This window comes from Helobdella robusta (genome assembly GCF_000326865.2).
Source record: "Helobdella robusta unplaced genomic scaffold HELROscaffold_11, whole genome shotgun sequence".
Lineage (NCBI taxonomy): Eukaryota > Metazoa > Annelida > Clitellata > Rhynchobdellida > Glossiphoniidae > Helobdella > Helobdella robusta.
This window is the reverse complement of record NW_008703617.1, coordinates 2,993,895-3,014,318: the sequence shown is the minus strand read 5'-3', so window position 1 is coordinate 3,014,318 and position 20,424 is coordinate 2,993,895. Positions and strand designations below refer to the sequence as shown.

Here is a 20,424-nt window from a genome sequence, read left to right as displayed (position 1 = left end):
TATATATATATATATATATATATATATATATATATATATATATATATATATACATATATCATAATAAATAAATACATTCATACATACATTTTCATACCGCATATACACTGAGCTGTAAACACATGATACAGCAACAGCTGGTTTTTAAATAAGACTAATTGGAAAAACCCAAAATTAAATTGTAAGTGAATATGTTAATGAGAAAAGATTAATTTTAAAACCCATGCAATTTATTCTAATTATATGAATTTAAGCTTATATTATATTAAAACTTTAGGCATGGAGTAATCGATTAGGTGTGGAATTATAAAATGACTGTAAACTTTATTTGTAATATTGAAATGTAATTATTTAAACAAATTGAATTTAAATTACGTTTTGCCATAATATAAAACATTTAAATTTATAATGTTGTATTTTGTTTAAAATATATTTAATTTACTATTTAAAAATACTATTTTTTTTACAATAATCTCGATCTATCTCCAGTTTTTAAAAGCTTGTAAAAAATGTAGCGCCGGAAATTTAATTTTTATTGTCAGCCATATTTGTTTAGTTTGTATGATAATTGTTGTTGTGTGATTTTATTAACAGAAGTACATTTTCATTGGGGATAAACTCGTTTGATTTGCTTTAAATTCAACAAAAATGGAGGAAGTTAAAGAATTCAACAATGAGGTAATTATAAATTGTTGAAAAATTTCACAAAAATCTAACTTTTGCACAAATTTTCAGTCAGGGAGTGAGTGATAGTTTTTGACTGGGGCCATTTAATTTACAGATAGTCCTCTGGGGAATTTAAGTTCAAATTAATAAAATTATCGAGCTTGCACTCAATGCATTTCAAAACTATTTAAAGCGCAAGTTTATACTTCACGTGCACTTGAAGATGCTTAGATCTGATGTTTTGATTGGTGTTTTAAAAAAAATCATGTTGAATTGTTAATTAAAAGGGAAATGAATGAAATGTTAATGTTGTATTATAATTAGTGTTCCTCTCTTCTGTTTTGTAAATTTGTTTTATTTCATTTCATTTGACTGACTTTCACTCAGTAGTAAGTGTTGATGTGTATGTTATGATATTGATTAGACTGCAAAGTAAATTTAATATTTTAATATGATCAAATTTCTAAATTCAAATAAAAGACATCATCAAAATAATAAATGAGGCAAAGCATGTATAGACAAAGAAAAATATTTTATTTACAGCTGAGAATTTTTTTTTTACATTTTCTTTTTCAGAAATACATTTTTTGGTTCATTTTATTCATTAACATGAAAAATGAATTCTTTCAGTTGACTAAAATAACATTTATTCATGATCATTATTTTCATCTACTTGCAGCTAAACTCATTGTACCAAGTAAAACCTCCCATCTCAAAGGCCAAGATGAATGGCCTCACTAAACTTGCCCTCAAGTCCTTGAAACATTACAAGCACGTCGTACTTAGCATTGAAAAGTTCATCCATAAAGTTAGTTTTTTTTATCAGTTTTTATATAATAAACAAATTTTATTTTAATCTTTTTTTTGATGTATTCTAAAACACCTTTATCATTGTGTATATCATAGTTGATCATCAGCTTGTTAGGATAGTTACTTATTTGACTAAAGTTCAAAATTAAAATTATTTGGAACAATGTATTTGGTTTCAGTGCCAACCGGATTACAAACTCCCGGGTCTATACGTAATAGACTCCATCATTAGACAGTCAAGACACCAACTCGGCCCCGATAAGGATCCATTCGTGGCCAGGTTCTCCAGGAACATTGCTGTCACCTTCCATGATCTCTTCAGCTGCCCTTCCAACGAAATTGTGAGGACATTTTTTAAAAATTAATTTGTTTGTTTGTGTGTTGGATTTATTTTTCCATTTTATTTGTTTGAGAACATTTTTAAAATTAATGTTTGATTGTTTATTTGTTTACAATTTTTTAAAGTTTTGTCATTTTTTCCAAATAAAATTATGGATATATATCATTGTTGGATTAAATGATGATTGATTTGTTATGAAATAGTATTGTTTCGTAATGCTGATGAATTGCTTATTTTGTTTTTAAATCAATTTTTTGTTTGCTGTGCTGAGTTAATTTAATCATATGTAAAAAGTGTTTTATTGATTATTGTGATGGATAGATTGTTCTACTCATGGCCAATTTATCCATCCATTCATCCATCCATACATCTATTTATCAATTAATCAATCTACCTATCCATTCATCTATCTATCCATCAATTCATATATCCAACCATCCATCTATCCACATATAGTGCAAGATAGTAAGAGTTTTAAACCTGTGGCAGAAGAATAGTATGTTCTCACCATACATAATACAGCCACTCCTTGACATGGCCGCCGATCCTACCAATGTAGACATCTACGTTAATGGTTTGCTAGTTGTTTGTTTCTATATCATATTTTTTCTGTTAGATTTCTTTTATATGTGTTTTCTTAATCTCTGTTTCTCTTTACTGTTGTTGATATTCATCAATGTATCTTAATATCAGTGTGCAATAACTCTGGTTGAAACAACTTATTTCATGTAGTTATTAAGAAAATTATTTTACATAAAATTGTTGGTATAAAGTTTAGAGTTTAAAATATGAATAACCTCAATTAACAAATAGCTCAGAAGAGAATTGAGCAAATAACAGGAGTGACTCCGTCAGCTTTGCTTGCCCAACAGCAGCTGTCAGCTAACAAGGTCAACCTGCTCATGTCTACTGCTACTGCTGCTGCTACTCCTGAACCATCCTTGATGCTGGCTGCCGATGGTGAGCCACTACAGCTGCCAGTTGATCTGTTGAAAACATTCACCCAGCAGGTTGGTTCCTCACTTTGAATTTTGTTTTCATTGCTCATTTTTTGCCTGGTTGCTATCTATGTCATTGTTATTTTGCTAATATAATGACGTTTTTATAAAACATTTCAGCTACTACTGCCACTTCTTGCAAACCCACAACTGCAACTTCAGCTGCTTCAACAACAGTTACTCTTGCAACAACAATTACAGCAACAACAACATGCAACAACGACGACGACGACAACGCAGCAATCTATCGCGGACATCCCATCCTTGCTCCAAGCACAGCAGCAGCAATCATTTGTACCACAGATTGACAGCAACCTGATGGCACAGATCCAAGCACTCACAGCTGCCCTGGTTGCCAGGATTGGAGTGCCACAGCAGCAGCAGCAGCAGGAACAACTACAGCAACATGATTCAACAACAACAGCTGCTACTTCAGCTACTTCAGCTGAATCAATTGCTGGCTATGATCATCTGAATGATTCCTCAGTTATGTCTTCAGACTACCATGCTGACAATGCATCACCAGCATATAGTGCAAAGGTTTGTGATGTTGTTAGTGAAGTCAGATCAAGTTCTCAATATGCCAATATTAATTATTAAAATAACGTTTAACAAATTTGTGAGACCAAAACTTACATATTATACTGTTTTATTTTGAAAATTATTACCAATCTGTTCAAATGTTATCTCATATTTGTTTCTATGTGTTTTACTGCTTGTTAGCATGAAAATGTTCTTAAGGTAGTCGGAAATAATACTATAAGATGTGTAAATTATTTAATAGTTTAATGTAATGTTTATCATTGAATGGTTGAGTTGATACACACAATCAGAAAACGGAGATGAGTGATATCACCAGCGATCTGGAGGACGAGGAGAAAGCCAACGACCAGCTCAGTGTCAGTTCTGTATTCTCACCTATGTCAGTTTTCTAGTTTTTTTTTCTCTCTGGTCGAGTTTTCATAAATTTTTACAGTTTTTTAAAAGATATATAAAATTATTCACATTAATGCAGATTGAATAACAATGACTCAATAGAGAACCAGCACCATCAACAGCAGCACCAGCAACAGCAGCAACAACAACTGTCGACACATACACTACCACCAGCAACCACATCGACATCAGATATGTACTCGCCATCCATGTTCACTAATCTCGAACAACAGCAATCTCAGCAACAGCAACGTTTTCAGCAGCAGCAGCAACAACAAATTTTTCAAACACAGCCAGCAATTGGTCAGTATGCAGGCATTAACTTGATGGATGGCAATCATTTTACAAATGTTGATGTCACTTTTGCTGGTGCTGGAGATTTATTGGCGACATCAACTGGAACAACACTCACACCAATCCCGATGGACAAAAATACCTCTGAATTAGTTGCGAGTAATTATTTGCAACAATTCTCAATAGCAGGCAACAATGAACCTTCCGTCATCTACAACAATACTTTCAAACAATATCAACAACATTTCTGCAACAACTTTAAATGACACTGCAATGCAACTGGATAGCATTAACGCAACAAGCAACTAAAACAACATTGCAACCACTTTCAACAGCAGCAACAACATAGCAGGTTTTTCTACTACTACAAACTTGACAAACATCACTCGCGAGGACTACACACTTTTTTCACCTGTCTCTCCGTCAAATTCAATTCCTGACTCCCCATCTGACATGGGCACGCCCGTCCTCGACGAACCGCCGACACCTAGAATCAATGAAAAGTTAACTGATGATGAAGACGATGATAATAAGGTTTGTTTGCTGTCACCTTGGTTTACCATTCGCTCATCCATAATTACTTATCATTAATACTCCTATAATTATAATTACATTAATTCCTTTAATTGTAATTACGTTAACTCGTTTAATTGTTATTATGATTACATTGCATAATTTTTCAGTGTAATTCAAATGGAATCTTTAAATAAATAATTTTTATAATAGGATAAACAGAGCACATCACACCACTGCGAGACAAATGATGTAAATGAGGAACATAGTGATGATGCTGGTGAGAACGACGACGACGATGATGGTGGTAGAAATACCAGCCACACAACTCGAGATACAAAGGTGTTGTCACCAGAGGAGGGCGAAATAAATGATGATGATGTGACAGAAGAGAAAGATGATCAAGTGGTTAATAAAAAGTACAAACAGGTCAATAATGATAATGTTCTTGTTAACGTTGATAATAATAGCGTAACCCGTGGCAGTCGTAGCCGCAAAAGTCGTAAGAAACATAGCAGCAGCAGTAGAAGTAGCAGGAAGAGCCACAAACATAAAAGGCACAAATCTAAACATTCAGTCATCAAATCGAGAAAGAGTTCACTAGACAGAATGGAGTCTGGTATGGAATTTTCGGACAAAATATTGCTGGAGTCAAAAATAGCTTACAATGATATTGGTGCCAACGTAACTGAAGAAAACAATGAGATAGAGATAATAATGAATGAGCAGGAGAAGAAAGAGAAGAAGAGGCCTAAAGATAAAAAACAGAAACACAAAAAGTGTAGTCCCTCTGATGGAATAATCAACTCAACAAAACAACAACTCTCTGGTCATACATCTGCCTTGTTGCCAGAACCAACTTTGAAGCAGAAATCAAGTGGCAAATCATACGACAACGCAACCATTGTAGTTGACAATAAACCTAGAAGGTATTACGTCGTCGTTGATGAAGTTTTTGAGAAAAATCTTTATTTGCAAAAACAACAACTGCATCACCAACCGCCAAACACGAGTCTCGTTGTTCCCATCAGCAAAATTCTCCCTAAAAAGGTCGATAGAATTACTACTGCCAGCTTGACTAGCACACATTTTAGTGGCATTGGCAAAAAATCAGAGGTTGAGGTGGTTGTCCATGACGAACATGATCTAAAGGTTAAATGTCAAACGCGTCATGGTAAAAAACATGGCGACGGTGGTGATGATTGTTCTGATAATCATAGCAGTCATCAACGCAAATCGAAAAAGAATGATGTCGATGAATGCAATGCAGATAATTCTAAACAGCTGCATCATCGCCATCGTCATCACCACAAGTCACCCGACCTAAGGATTGAAATTGCAAAGGATGTTCAAAAGAAGAGCAACAAATGTTATGCTAATGATGATGAGGAAGATGATAAACTGATAAAGAAGAAGAAGAAAGATGAACCAACTACCAAAAACAGCAGCAGCAACAAAACACATGCACACAAAGATAAGGATGATGTTGCTTGTGATGTCGTGCAGAAAAAACACAAAGATGATGCTCATCTCACAGACAAGTAAAGCCTCTTTTTTAAAAATTATCTTTATTTTTCTGATCTAGTTACATCTTAATTTTTTAAAAGTTTTTGAAATTATCATTGTTGATATTGATTATTTACATTTATTTTGTGGTAATATTCTTAATTATATCATTATTTGCGTCATACTGATAATAACCAATTGTAATGCTATGCTGGTTGAATGAAGTTAGAACTTACAGTTTGTGTTTTTAGCAAATGTACTTTGTTGTTAAAATTTGTTGTAATGCGGTTTCATTGCAGGGGACATAAGAAGCGTGATGAATTAACTCACAAAGATGACAAGTGCGGTGAAAAAGATGTTGGTAACAATAAATGTGCTGCTACTACTACTGCTGCTGCTGCTGTTGCTGTTGATGATGTGGTCAGCAAGTCAAAACCTGTAAGAAGCAGGAGTGCAAGTAAAAAACATAGCCACCATGACGATCGTCAGGACCACCAGAGTCATCGTCATTCTAAACTTCTACAGCCAACGACAACCACAAAGACAGCAACGACATCGACAACAAAATCATCTGAGAAATCAAAACATTCGGAATTATCTCATTCTCACTCGTCACCGCCTCCTGCCATTTCAAAATCATCATCATCAAAGACGTCGTCCTCGTCTGCAGTAGCAACATTGCCACAAGCTCATCGCAAGTCTCGAGACATGTCTAAAACATCTTCAACGAAAAATGACCACAAATTGAAAAACGAGTCACATTCAAAAGAGAAGAAAATTGTTGATAATAAAAAAAATGATAAAACTCTGGAAAAACCAGTTCCTTCTAAAAATAGAATCTATAGAACGAAATCAGTCTCTCAGGAGAGAGGCTCTCATGAAAAAAACGATGGCGGTTCAAAGTACTCAAGTTCAAGGTCACGAAAAAGGAAGAGGTCACGTTCTGATAGTTCAAAACTGAGCAAACATGACAAACTTTCTGATACTGCCAACCAAGATGCTGGTCATAAAGTGAGTAGCAGACGTGCTTCTTACTTGGATGACGATGATGGTTTCCACGACGATGATGCTAAGAGGCTAGAGGATGACTACTCAAAGTCTAGTGTAAAGTAATGATACCTTTATGTATTTTTTTCATCTATAAATAGAGTTGTTTTAGAATATCATCGTAATTTTTATTTTATTTTATATTCCCAAAACAAGGATAAAGCAGAGGAAATCATCGTTATCTTCTTCCAGATCCTCGTCGAGGAAGAAAAAGAAGTCAGCAGCAGATGATGATGATGATGATAAGTACAAGCTGCCTCCACCAAAAGATGCATATGCTTGCAGTCTGTATTGTTTCTATTTTAATTTTCACTTTTCCTTCCAGGAGATTACTTCTCCATAATCATCAACTTTGTGCTATCATTCATTTATTTATTTTTACGTTCACCATTGTCCTACACTTTTATTGCTGAATTCTAAGTGTATTACATGCTTCAGATTAGCTTCATGATGATTATTTTAACCATTAACCAATAAACATCAATCTAAAGTCGTCAGCACAACACTCTGGCTGGGTCCAGTTAGTAAGCACACAAAGAAAGACGAGTTAAAGAAAGAACTTTTTAAATATGGAAAGCCGTCACTTATCGATGTTAGTGATTTTAGATGAAGAAACTCTTGATATTTTTTAATTTTATTAACTAATTTATTTGAGTTGCAAAGTTGTAATTGATTAAATTGTATTTAATTAATTTGTTTATTATTGAGCTTCATGGCGTAGTCTACATTGAAACGTGATATTAGTTGCTATGTTTAGTTTTCCGGGTTTTTTTGGGATTATTGAATGGAATGTATTGTAGATGTTGAATTGGCTTGAAATTTGCAAAAGTCTGTGAACTTAGCTTTGATTGTAGGATAGGTAGGTGGCCGTGACCAACATTTTTTTAAATTTGACACACATCTTGCTTAATTTTTGTTACTTTTTTCCACGCCAGCCATTTGATGTTTTTGTCTAAAAAAAAAAAAATTGAAAACGCACCAATAAAAAGTTCGTAACATAGAAGCAAAAACTTGAATATAAATAAGAAATTAAAAAAAAAATATTCAATGCGTTACGTAATAAGTATTAAAATTGATCGCAATGAATGAGCATTTTACATTATGAAACCGATAAATCAATTTTACAATGACATCACAGTTGGTGGTGAAGCAATCTTGCGTGTTCATATGCTTTGAAAGGAGGACAGACGCCATTGACATGATGCATGCTCTGACTGGCAAACAATTGTGTGGCAAGTCTGTTCAGGTTTGTTCTTTCGATGTGACAAATTGATTGATTGACAGTCTTTGCTTCAATATTGTTTGTTCTATTTTCTGTTAAGCTATATTGTTTATTTGTATGACACTTTGTCAAATTTTGGTTGATTTTGTATTGGTTTTGGGTTAAATTTATTCAAGTAATTTTCCCTCCTATTTCATTCATTTATATTGTCACGGCACTAGCATAGCGTGCTGGTTTACTTAGTATACTTACTACAAACGGATCTTATTCTACTTAGCTAACTTTTCAAACCAAAATTGATTTGTTAAAACTTATTTATAAATGAAGTAATTAATTTATTACTGACCAAGGAACTGTAAAACTCTTTTATGTAAAGGTGACCTGGGCACCTGGTAGTGGCATCAAACAGTCAAAGTTCCTGAGTTGCTGGGAAGTTGATGTGGGAGCGACGTACATCCCGTGGGATAAGCTTCCCTATAACATGGATTCAATTGTGCAGGGTGGCATGCTGCTGGAAGATTCCATGCCACCTCAAAAAGTCTCCAAAGTCAAAGGTCGGATAATTTGGATAAGTTGGCACTTATTTTCAGAAATATCTTTGAACATGAAAATTCTTCTTTATTAATCAGTGTCAAAAACATTCTTTGTTATCATCTCACTTATTTTTTGTTATTTATATTCTTTCTCATTAGAATTTATAGTATCCCATTATGCTTTAAATTGACAGCGTCAGTCACATCACCAGTGCCAGCCACAAGCATGGATGACAATTGTTCCGTTGAAGTCTCCAGCTCCACTGACTGGCAGATGTTGATTCCTCCTCCTCCTCTTCCTCCTCCTCCTCTTCTCCCAGCAACGTCATCATCTTCGTCATCATCGTCATCTTCGTCATTGCAAAAATTATCAGCCATTCCTTCAGAATCTATCTCCACAGACTCAAATGCAAATAAATTAAGTCTGTTGGTTTTTTAAATTTTCAGTATAGCCTTTAATTTTTTTGATACGCTTATAACGCTTTACATTTCAACGTGTATTAATGTTTGACTGTTAACCGTTGCAGGCAAGTGTCCTAATGGAGATGATATGTTCAGTGTTGATGAAATTCAAGCTCCTCTTAAATGCAGTCGCAAAAATGTGAACATCGTCGTTGAAGATGCTAGTAACGTTGATTCAGAGTCTCTTACTAAGTCCAAATTAACTGCAGATCTCATTCACTCAGTGAAATATCATGACAGGAAGGCTAAACTAATGGACAGACATGGCGATAGTGACGTTAATGATGACGAAGATGACGACGAGCTTGTTGAGATTAACTCACCCAAGCAGAAGAGAAAGAGAAAAAGTAGTCGTCATCTGGCGAGAGATAGTAATGACAACATCAGTATCACCAGTAGTAATGGTGGTAATCATATCAGTAAACACCATCATAGTCACCATCACCATGGTCATCGTCATCATAGTCAACGTCATAGTCCACACAAAAGTGATGTGGTTCCTACAACAAAGGAAGATACTGTCTACGTGTCAGATGACAACATGGACATCGAAGAGATTATCATAGAAGATGATGATGCAAAGGTCGATGGTGGCGCTCACCATCGAGATTATATCATCAGCACTGTTGTGGAAGATATTCCGCCACCCCTGGTTCCATCGTCAGCCGGTGCTAATAAAAACGATAACACTGACACCAGTTTCGATGTTTCAGCCAATAAAGATCTAGATGGCGATGATGATGAAGATGAGGATGATATCGACGAGGAGGAAATGAACAGAGTCGTCAAACCACATCACATTGTCAAAAGCTCAGTCAGCAAAAGCAAATTCAGTTTCTCAATTGAGAGTCAGAATGCAGACAAGATAGATGCGACTGTCAGTGGCATTGCGGTAAAGCATAACATCAATGCTGTTTTCAATGATGACGAAGATGAGGATGAGGAGATGATGGTGGAAAATAATGAAGGCGCTGCTGATCAAAATATTGATGGAATGTCGATTGACGGTGATATCAATTCAGAAGTGATTCCAGAGGAACAAATGCTGGATGAAAAATCAAAACTCATTGATGACAAGTCAGTTAGCAAGTCAACTTCGTCGACTAAACTGGAAAGTGAAAAAATAATCTTAACAGGAAAGATTAAGTTTGGCGTCGTCAGTGCATTCAGTGGCTGGGCCAACAAGCAAAAGTCTGTCAGCCAGACTGCAGTTGCTACTACCACTGCCAGTTCTTCTGATGGGAAGATGGACGGTGGTAAGTCTCTTTATGAGTCATTGATGGAGAGAATAAACAGTAAACCAAAGTCCGCTTATTCATCTGTTGAGGAGTTGGAAAAAAATAAGGACATGATCAAGCAGGCAGACATGAAAAAATCTAACAACGCTAACAACACAAATTCAAACATTGGTGTCAGTGGCAGTGTTAACGATAAACTTCCCACTAATGTACAGTACTCAAACAGTAGTAGAGATGTGTTTCAGCATGACTCGACAGATGTTTATGACCCATTTGAGAGCACAGATATTGGTGATTATAGTTCTGCGTCTGCTACAGCCAGCAATAAAATTGCTGCCATCAACAATGCATCAGCTTCGTTGAATTACTTTCCACAGATGAATAAGCATAATGCCAATGTTGGTAACAGCAGCTATAAAAACCATCTTCCGTATGCACAACATGATCTGTTGGTTAATAATAGCAACAACCCTGTCAACACTGGCTTTCCATCTGTTTTCAATTTGCCTCTGAGATTTCCACAGCCGTCACTACATCTACCTCAGTCTACCTGCATTGTCTCATCATCAAACAACAAAGTCAACCAGGCCAGTTATATTTTGAGTAGCACTAATGTTAGCAGTAATGCCAGTTATGGGAGTCATTCAAATGGTGGAATTTCCTCATTGACGAACTTCAACCCGATTCAGTTGACATTACCTACAACAACATGTACAATGTCGACGGGAGTTACAGTTGTAGGAGGACCGAGTAAGGATGGCCTCATGCCCGCCCCTCCACCATTGCCTCCACTGTTTTTCCCCGACCATCCACCGCCACAACTGCAGCAGCAGACGTTGATGCCGCACTCTCAAGAACAGCAGTCGCATCATTCGTCATCATTTCAACAACATCTGATATTGCAACAGCCACCTACTATACCGTATGCACCTCAGTCAATTGTACCCGCATCGCAGCAGCTGAAAACACCACAGCAAAGTTTATCCCAACAACAACTACATCACACCTACCAACAACAAAGACCTCCTTTGCAACAACAATCCCAATATTTATTTTCTCACAGTTCCTCCTCAGCATCCGGAGCTCAAGCTTCTGGCAGCTACACAACCTTTCCTACTCTCACTATGCCGACAGCTAACAATACTAATGTAAATAATGCAAAGATTAGCAGCAACAACGGTTTTAATGTAAATTCATCTTCTGGTGCAACATCTAATTTGTTTAGGCACCAGCATCACCAAATCATGCCACAAACATCAATGCCCTCGACTTCCAACGTTTATAACCCACCATTGAAGACCTCGCTGAACAGCAGCATGGCAAACACAGTGGCTGAATCTAGTCTTACCAGTGTTTTCATCTCACCACCACCACCTCTTTTAAATCTCAGACCGCCAAACACTCGTTTACCCCCTCCCCCCCTTGCTGTCGGTCAGGGTCGTCCGCTTAATTTTGCTTCGCTGTCAGTAAGTCAGGCAGCTAGTGCTGTGACTTCGGTAATTCAATCAACCAGTCAGACTTCTGTGCAACCAATGTCGGGCCAACCACACCCCGTTAATTATTTCAGTCAGTCATTCAATTCATCCAGCGATAGTTCTACAATTAATACTCCAGTTTCCTCAAATAAATCTCAACCATCTACATCCGCATCGTATGCAGTCAGCACTGTTAACAACAATACCACTAGGCAACCTCTGTTGTCACAGCCGCAGTTTCAGCACACTGATTCTTCATGTTCATCAATCAAAGAGAAGAAAGATAGAGGTAATCAGTCATCGGGTCAATTAGATTCATCCACAAGTTCAAGGAGGTTGCGTTCTCAAGAGTCCGATCATCTCAGCAAATCAGCACTAGCCAATCAGGATATGTCGTTGCATTCATGGAAGAGAGGTATGTCATCAAGTATTAAAGATAGCAAGGCTGTTCCTCATGCTGATTCCGATAAACGTTCGTGGCGTGATAAGAGAGAGGATTATAATTCTAGTCAAAGAATTGATGATTACAAATCAAGCCATGAAAATTATGATGATGAAATTACTAGCAATCGTCAGCAACATATCTCTGTAGTTTGCAACAATGCTTGCGCTGAGAAAGACTTGAAAGGTGAAAGAAGGAAGCCTCTGCTGAGCACGCCGCCACTGCTTCTAACTCATCAACCAAAGACTGGAATTGTTTCCAATGATGGCGATGAAGAGGATGTCTACAAGATTGAGTCTGTAATTTCGACCACTAAATCCACAACGTCACGCGATCCATCAGCAAACGATAAATCAAGAACTGCTAAAAGTTCCGCTAATTCATCATGTACAGATTCCAATGTAACAAATTCCAGCAGCTCTCTGACGAATCAGATGAATGTCGCATTATCCGCCTCACCTCTAAATTTCAGCAATCCACCTCCTGCTCTTCCTCTCCTACCACTTGGCAAAGTCAAAATAGATGGACCACCGCCACCCATTCTTCCAACTCCTACACATCTTCCACCTCCTATCAACCTGCCACCTAGAGCCCCTCTCATATCCGTGCCCCCTCCTGTGCCTCCTCACCTCATGGAGATGAAACCTCCTGTCGTTCAGTCACTCCAACACAAAACTGATACTAGTTCAACTTCTAGTCTCAATGCAAGTCTCTTAAATAATCCCACCAGTGTAGTATCTTCTTTCAGTTCAGTTGCAAGTTTGAGTTCCGCCAGAGCTGCTCAGGAATTTTCCAAGTTGTTAAATTCTCCAGTCACATTTGATGGATTTTCTAGAGCGGTTCCTAGCAGAAGCAACTCCAAGCCTATTCCTTCAAAACAAAAAATGGATGACAAACGTATGAATTCTGGTAGCACTGGAGTTGAAAAAGCTAGTAGAAGTAGTGGAGGAGATGGAGTATTAGACCCACTTCCAGCATCGCAATCATCGCTGCTTCTCAAACCACCACCGCCTCTCCATTCAACTCTTTTTTCTCATCCACCACAACAGCAGCACATCTCAAATTTTGCAACTGACTCACAGCCAACTTCTTCTTTCGTTGCTCCGTCGTTGAATCGCGCAGTGCTCGGCCAGCAACCGTTGCCTAACGAATTCAACAGAAACATGCCACCTCCTCCACTGAGTCTGCCTCCTACTGGCTTGGATCTCATCCGGAATGTTCTCCTCTCAAACTTGGTCAGCAACATGAACTCCAACAACAACAGCAGCAACAGTAATAACAGTAGACTACCGGTACCCGCGCTGATGGGAAACTTTGACGTGAGCAGCCTCTTGAATGCAACTAGAAACCGACAAGCGACTCCAAGTGGCCAGCGTGATTCTAATGATTTGCACAATGTCTCACAGAGATTTCCATTGCTCTCTTCATTTAGAGCACCTGGTCATCGCGACGGCAGCAGGTTCCCCGCATCAAGGTAGTTAGTCCTTCGGATGAGTCCTTCGACCATTGCGTCGTAAGTAATAAATAATGTTGTATTGGATCTAACAGGTTTACATGTTCTACTATTGTCATTTTTTCTCTTTTTTTTAAAAGCATGCAACTAACGATGTTACCTATTATAATATATTATGCTGTATTTTATACTACTTTGCATGGCTCTCTGGTTGTACAGTGGTTTTTATATATTCAAACTAGTAGCGGTTACATGAATTCTTTAAATTTTATTGTATCAAAGGAACATGATACGTAGTACCTTGAGTTGATTGACTGAAAGTATTAATAAGGTTTGCTTGGTATTGTGTGTTTAACGATGTTTTGAAATTTGTAAAATTGGTTGTAAAATTAACTTTTGAATGTTTATATAAGTTAATTAGATTAATTCATTTCAATGAATGACAATGACATTTATGCGTGTAGCTATGATACGTTTGATTCGTTTGTAAATCATCGATCGACTTCATTGTTAGTTTTACTATAACTTGCTACAGTTGCTGACACTACATGAGTTAGCAGCAATGATTCTAAATCGGCTTTCAGTTATTTTTTTAAAAGCCCATCTTTTTTATTTGTTATAATTTGCTTTTAATTACAGTAAAATTTGAAATTGTGAACAAATTTTCATAATAATATTTAAACTAATTTAATTTCATATTAGTACGTCGTTAAGTTTGGAAATTTACTGTTAAATCTACGTTTACGGCTGCTGGATGATCTGTTTGTTAATTCGTGTATAGCTTATATTTATTTTAGTTTATTTACTTTATCGTGTAATTGATCATTTTGTATTCCACAATAAATGACAATTCGAATTATATTTGAATAAACGTGTTTTTTGTTTGTTTCTATGGGCAATCCTTACCAGTTGGTTTCTAATACAATGAAGTAATGTATTAATGCCGATGATTTTGAACAGAAAAAAAACTTGTTGTAGAGATTGTTGTTTCATTAATGTTCATCGCAAAAACTTGAATTGAAGTTTATGATTTCTGTGATGTCTCCTTCTATTGTTTTAACGAACGTGTTGTGTTGTCCCTTGCGTTCCGCACAGAGACCTTCAATAAAATTTAGTTATTTCAGATTGAAGAGGATATTGAGTTATTTTTCCAGTCCAATCATTCAACCGTCGAATTGTGGAATAAACTTAAATGCAGCATATCAGAAATTAAGACAACCGACACATTCTTCTATAATTAGACACGTCAAATTCAAATGCGATCTATTTAAAGTAGTCATACAGGCTGCTCTTAAACAACATACAAAACAAATTGGTCTCTAAAATTATGAATGATTGAATTAAATAGTGGATGAAACCTGTTCAAAAAGGTTAACAATACACTGAACAAACCTTAGTATTATTGAACGTCGAACTCTGGTGTACATTGACATTACAATAGCCCCCATGAGATACGTCGGTAGTGGGCTCCTTGTTTGTCGATTGGATTCCTTTCAAGTTGATGTTGTACACAAGATGTTCAGGTGAGATGAAACTTTGTTCTTCAGTTTTTGTTACTTCAAACATTTCTACTGCCCATCTTTTTACAATTTTTTCAAGGTCCGGGTTATTCACTGCACTGCTGTGCTGAGTGGTCATACCGTCCTTTTGGTCTTAATCTTCGGTGGCCTGTTATGTCTGTTTTTGTTGAGGATGTTGTTGTGAGTTTTGTTCGGGTTGTTGTAGTGAGATTTTTTGTTGGTGCTATTGTTATAGAAGTAGTCGTAGGTTTCTGTTTGACGTTTTGTTTTCACTGTTTCTAATAGCGACAAATCGTAAGCTGTTTAGTTTTGTCGGCTAAGAAACAACTTTAATTTCTTGGCGTATTTTCAGTTAAAATTATTTGTTGACAATTTTTTAAACTTATTTATTAGTCGACGTACGAAAGACAAATGCTTGAATTATTTTAAATGATAATGAAATGGTGGCTAGCTCATTTATATAATGGCTTAACGGTGAGAAGTTATTTGATAATAACTTCTTGAGTCAGAGCTTGTTTTCATATATATATGTGTGTGACTGATATGCTGCTACTATGATTATTAAATGAATTTCGTAATTATAACTAGGCTTACTCATTGACGACATTTCTATAATAGTTTCATTCTCATTATGACAAACAATAAAATTAGCAGTAGCAACAACAATATCAATACTATGTAATGTTATTAATCATTATATATACGGATGACGGCACTAATTACACTTAATCTATTGATTTTTCTAACTTATCACCTAATTTTTTTCTGATTAGAAACCATACAATTATCAATTAAGTCAAGCCCCAAACCTAATCTTCTAGATAACTTAAGCATGCCAAATCCATCTTGAAACTTTTAGTAGAAAATGTACAAGTTTTATTAACTTTAGAGGCTAACAAACAAGTCTTAACGTATATATATTCTCAGACGTTTGGTTAGTTTTATTGCAAATTGGATTTAATTTTGATAATAATTACCTTCGTTTAAACTTTAATATTGATTCTGAAGAAATCTGAGAAAATTTTTATCTTTATTTAATATAAGAAGATCGTTCTGAATAATTTAGCTAAAAATATAATGATGGTGCGGGGTTTGAAATTATTAACTGAAAATAATAATGTTCTAAATAAAATGTAGGTACATTTAATAAAAATTATAAAATAAAATGCGAGAAATGAAACGACTACTGGCTGTATCAACTTTTTGAAATTTCAAAAACATTAAAAAAATGGAGAATAATTATAAATTGGACACGATTAGATACGATAAATAAGTTACATTTTTTCAACATAAAATATTTTTAAAAAGTTCTTTGCTGGCTGTTGTACCAGCTCACTCGACGCTTACAATCGGCTCTTGCCGTACAGTGACATGCTGTTCTATGCCATAATGAAACTGGCAGTGTCCTTTCGTGACGAAGGTTACTACTCTGTTGCTCTTGGCGATCACTTGGGCCGCGCACGAACTTGCCTTTATGATCTCCGAGATGTCACCCTCTATCATCTTAACGAAGGAATTGTTGTCTCTCAGGTTCGTTACAGTCACGACGACCTTCAAATGGAAATTTCAAATCAATTAATCAAGAATGCAATGAATGAACATAGTCATGCAAATTTTATCTTACGCAAAAATCGATATGGACAGTGAAAATTAATAAAATTATTTTAGTCTGTTACAGTGCACATATTTTTATAGAAGCAAAAATGATTTCATTTAAAACAAAAGAAAAACTCAGTTTGAACAAACTTTTCCAGAGAAATCAGTGGCCAGATTGAAATCTCCGCAGAGCTCATCTTCATAGACGACGAGTTCTGCAGTGGCCTGGTGCATGGCTGGAACTTTTATTAAACTGTCAACACCCCAGGTTAGGCACTGCTCGATGCATTGTCCTTGGGCGTTAGTAACTGCTAATTCTCTCTTGAAACCGGCATTTGCTTCAAAAATCTCCATGGGTGTCTTCAAACTGAGAGTCAGTTCGGCTCCTATTGTTAAACATCGATCGAAACTTACCTCACATGTCGAAGAGGTTGTCCTTTCCGTCCTGAATGTATATTCTTGGTCCTGATTTGTTTGATTGAAAAATTTTGTCCGAAACAGGCATTGGGTTTTGGGTACGACGGGTTTTTTTGGTGGTTCTGGGAATTCAATTTCTTTGTGGATGAACTTGACTCCCTTCCAATTGATATTGAACATGAGCGCTTCACGCGGAATGCGATTTTGTTCTCTGGACTTGGTGTAATCATACATCTGTGTCGCCCAGGTCTTCACGATTCCTTCCAAGTCAAAAACGTCTGCTGGCTTGCACGGGAGATTCATAGTGTTTTTGATGATGTTCTGGTTTAATTTACTGTAGTAGTAGTTGTTGTTGTGATTGTTGTTGGTTGTGGTTGTTGTAGTAGTGGTTGATGAAGTTGATGCTCTAGTTGTTGTTTAATTTGTGGTCGCAATTTTATCTTCAGGACCAATATTGCTCTTTATTATGTAAGTATAAAATATTAAATTTTTTAACGTTCGACTGACTCACAGACTTTTTTTTGATGCTGTTGAAAATTAACACGATGAATAAATTTTTGAGATTCGAAAGTAATACACACAACATTTCAACAAAATATTAATTCAATATACGTTCACATTTAAAAATGCCTGTGTGTGTACGTGTGTAAGAGTGGGTTTCTTTCTTTAATTAACTTTAACTTTTCTAACATTGCAAGGCAATTCAACTTTAGCTAATATGCAAAAACATGAAACTTTATATGTTATTTTTTCTTTTCTTTTGTTTGTTTCAATATATTATTTAATTTTTTCATTAATGTTAACAATTTTATAATTTAATCAAATAAATTTTTTTGTTTAAAAAAATTATTTTATTACTAATAAATCGATTTGCACTTCAAAAAAACTTTTGTATAATTCATTTATTTCTTATCTTTATATATTTTTAATGTTAAAATTGTCTGGTCTATTTCCTAACCCAAGCCAAATTGTGTGTGTGTGTGTGTGTGCGTGTGTGTGTGTGAGTGTGTTTGCTATTTCAATTACATAATTAAATACAATGTTATAAGCACCATATTAGGATATGCAATAATTTTCAACGTTTCATCAATTCAATATTATCGCTATGATGGTAGGTAATCCATTCATCTATTTAATTTATCATTTGGGTTATCAATCATTCAGCATTCAAAATTTTCATAGAGTTAGTCATACAGGCACACACACACACACACACACACACACACACACACACACACAATTTTTTTCAAACAACGACATGCACAGCACACGGCAATAACAAGCTTATACTTATACGAGATGATGACTTGTGGTATGATAACTGCATCGAAAAGAATAACAACGATAATATTCAGAGCTTCATTTGACAATAACCAACACAGTACATGCCTTTCAATAATAATCCACTCGACATTTCGACATTATTATTATTATTTCTATTATTATTCTTATTATTATTTTTCTTTTTATACTTCTTTATATAATAATTATCACCATCATCTTCTTGTACATTTTCATCTTCATAAAGCGTTTCGTCATCTTCATCATTTCATCATCTATTTAATCATTTTCAATTCCTCCATTCGTCTCATTCTGACTCATTCTACACACATACACAGAAACATACACATGCTGACAAGCAATCATACAGATATAAACAACAAAACAGTGATGAAACTATATACAAACGACGGAATACACAAACAAACACACTCGCATACACATACACACACGTGTGTGTGTATGTGTATGCCTGAATGTTCGCTTGATTATTCAAATTTCTACATATAAGTTATCGAATTTAAAATCATCGAAACATCTGCCTTCATTGAAGTCAGCATCTATTAAATATTCACCAATGAAAAATATGCCATGTAAGTTGCATTATATTTACAAACTGGTCACATTACACAAACACACACGGAAACACACACACACACACGAACACACATACACAGACACACACACACACTTTTGAAATGTAGAATATTGTTATTAAGATATTTACTAGATCGCATTTCCCCATGCATAGCAGCTGGGATGGTACACACACGCATAAGTGAAAATATGTAAGCGATTATTGCACATGTGAAGATAAGTGCGTGTGTGTGTGTGTTTGTGTGTGTGTGTGTTTCTTTTCCAAACATAAACATACATCCATTCAACGGTATGTATATGGAATGGAGCGTGTGTGTGAAATTGAATACTTTTCTCTGTTTATCCTTCAGTTTGAAACACAGACTACTTCGGATGGAATAATAAGGGCTTTTATTATTTAAATATTACTTGCCGTATCATACAATTTCTCTCTCTCTCTCTCTCTCTCTCTCTCTCTCTTATTTGTTCTCTTTCTCTCTCTCTCTCTCTCTCTCTCTCTCTTTTTCTTTCTCCATTTTTTTAAAGTCTGTATTTTATTCTGGTTTCACAATTGCATTCTCAAACAAATTTATTTAGTAGTGATTCAGTCGTGTTTATCAATGATTCTTAATAAACATTTTTCAATTTAAATACGTTCTGAATCTTGCATAGGACTTTAATGTCGCTAGAGATCGATCGACTTAGAATGAAATAGACTGAACACAATCACTAATAGTATCACACTGATTTCAACTATCTGACCTCACAGAAATATTTGAAGCTAGGAGGAAAACAAGCAAATTGATTACCGATTACCTGATTACTTCCATAGTAATACATTACTATTACATTCAAATTTGTTCTACTCTGAAATGAAACCAAAGCTTTTTTAACTGAAAATCCAATTTCAGATTACACATTCAGATTTTTTCACGACTATGGTGTGATATCTGATTAACGTATAAATGTGTTTATTAATAATATAATTACAAAAAAAATGACACAGACCTACATACACACATACAAACACTCAATGACACACATTCGCATATACATATATATATATATATATATATATATATATATATATATATATATA

The 20,424-nt window shown here is 35.4% G+C and overlaps 3 protein-coding genes across 3 annotated transcripts; 1 reads left to right on the top strand and 2 right to left on the bottom strand.

Annotated features, from left to right (window-relative positions):
• Window positions 1-648: 648 nt before the first annotated feature.
• On the top strand, window positions 649-2,503 carry HELRODRAFT_72590 (hypothetical protein; the record flags this gene model as incomplete). The annotated part of the gene is made up of 4 exons (XM_009012904.1): window positions 649-678; window positions 1,346-1,474; window positions 1,656-1,817; window positions 2,273-2,503. The coding sequence occupies 4 exons, from the start codon at window positions 649-651 to the stop codon at window positions 2,501-2,503; spliced, it is 552 nt and encodes a 183-aa protein (XP_009011152.1).
• An 11,019-nt stretch (window positions 2,504-13,522) lies between these two features.
• On the bottom strand, window positions 13,523-15,573 carry HELRODRAFT_190216 (hypothetical protein; the record flags this gene model as incomplete). Its single annotated transcript, XM_009012903.1, has 3 exons — window positions 13,523-14,694; window positions 15,001-15,034; window positions 15,328-15,573. The coding sequence occupies 3 exons, from the start codon at window positions 15,571-15,573 to the stop codon at window positions 14,645-14,647; spliced, it is 330 nt and encodes a 109-aa protein (XP_009011151.1). The 3' UTR covers window positions 13,523-14,644.
• Window positions 15,574-16,466: 893 nt separating this feature from the next.
• HELRODRAFT_109192 (hypothetical protein) lies at window positions 16,467-17,771 on the bottom strand (the record flags this gene model as incomplete). The annotated part of the gene is made up of 2 exons (XM_009012902.1): window positions 16,467-17,006; window positions 17,202-17,771. The coding sequence occupies 2 exons, from the start codon at window positions 17,769-17,771 to the stop codon at window positions 16,788-16,790; spliced, it is 789 nt and encodes a 262-aa protein (XP_009011150.1). The 3' UTR covers window positions 16,467-16,787.
• Window positions 17,772-20,424: the final 2,653 nt, after the last annotated feature.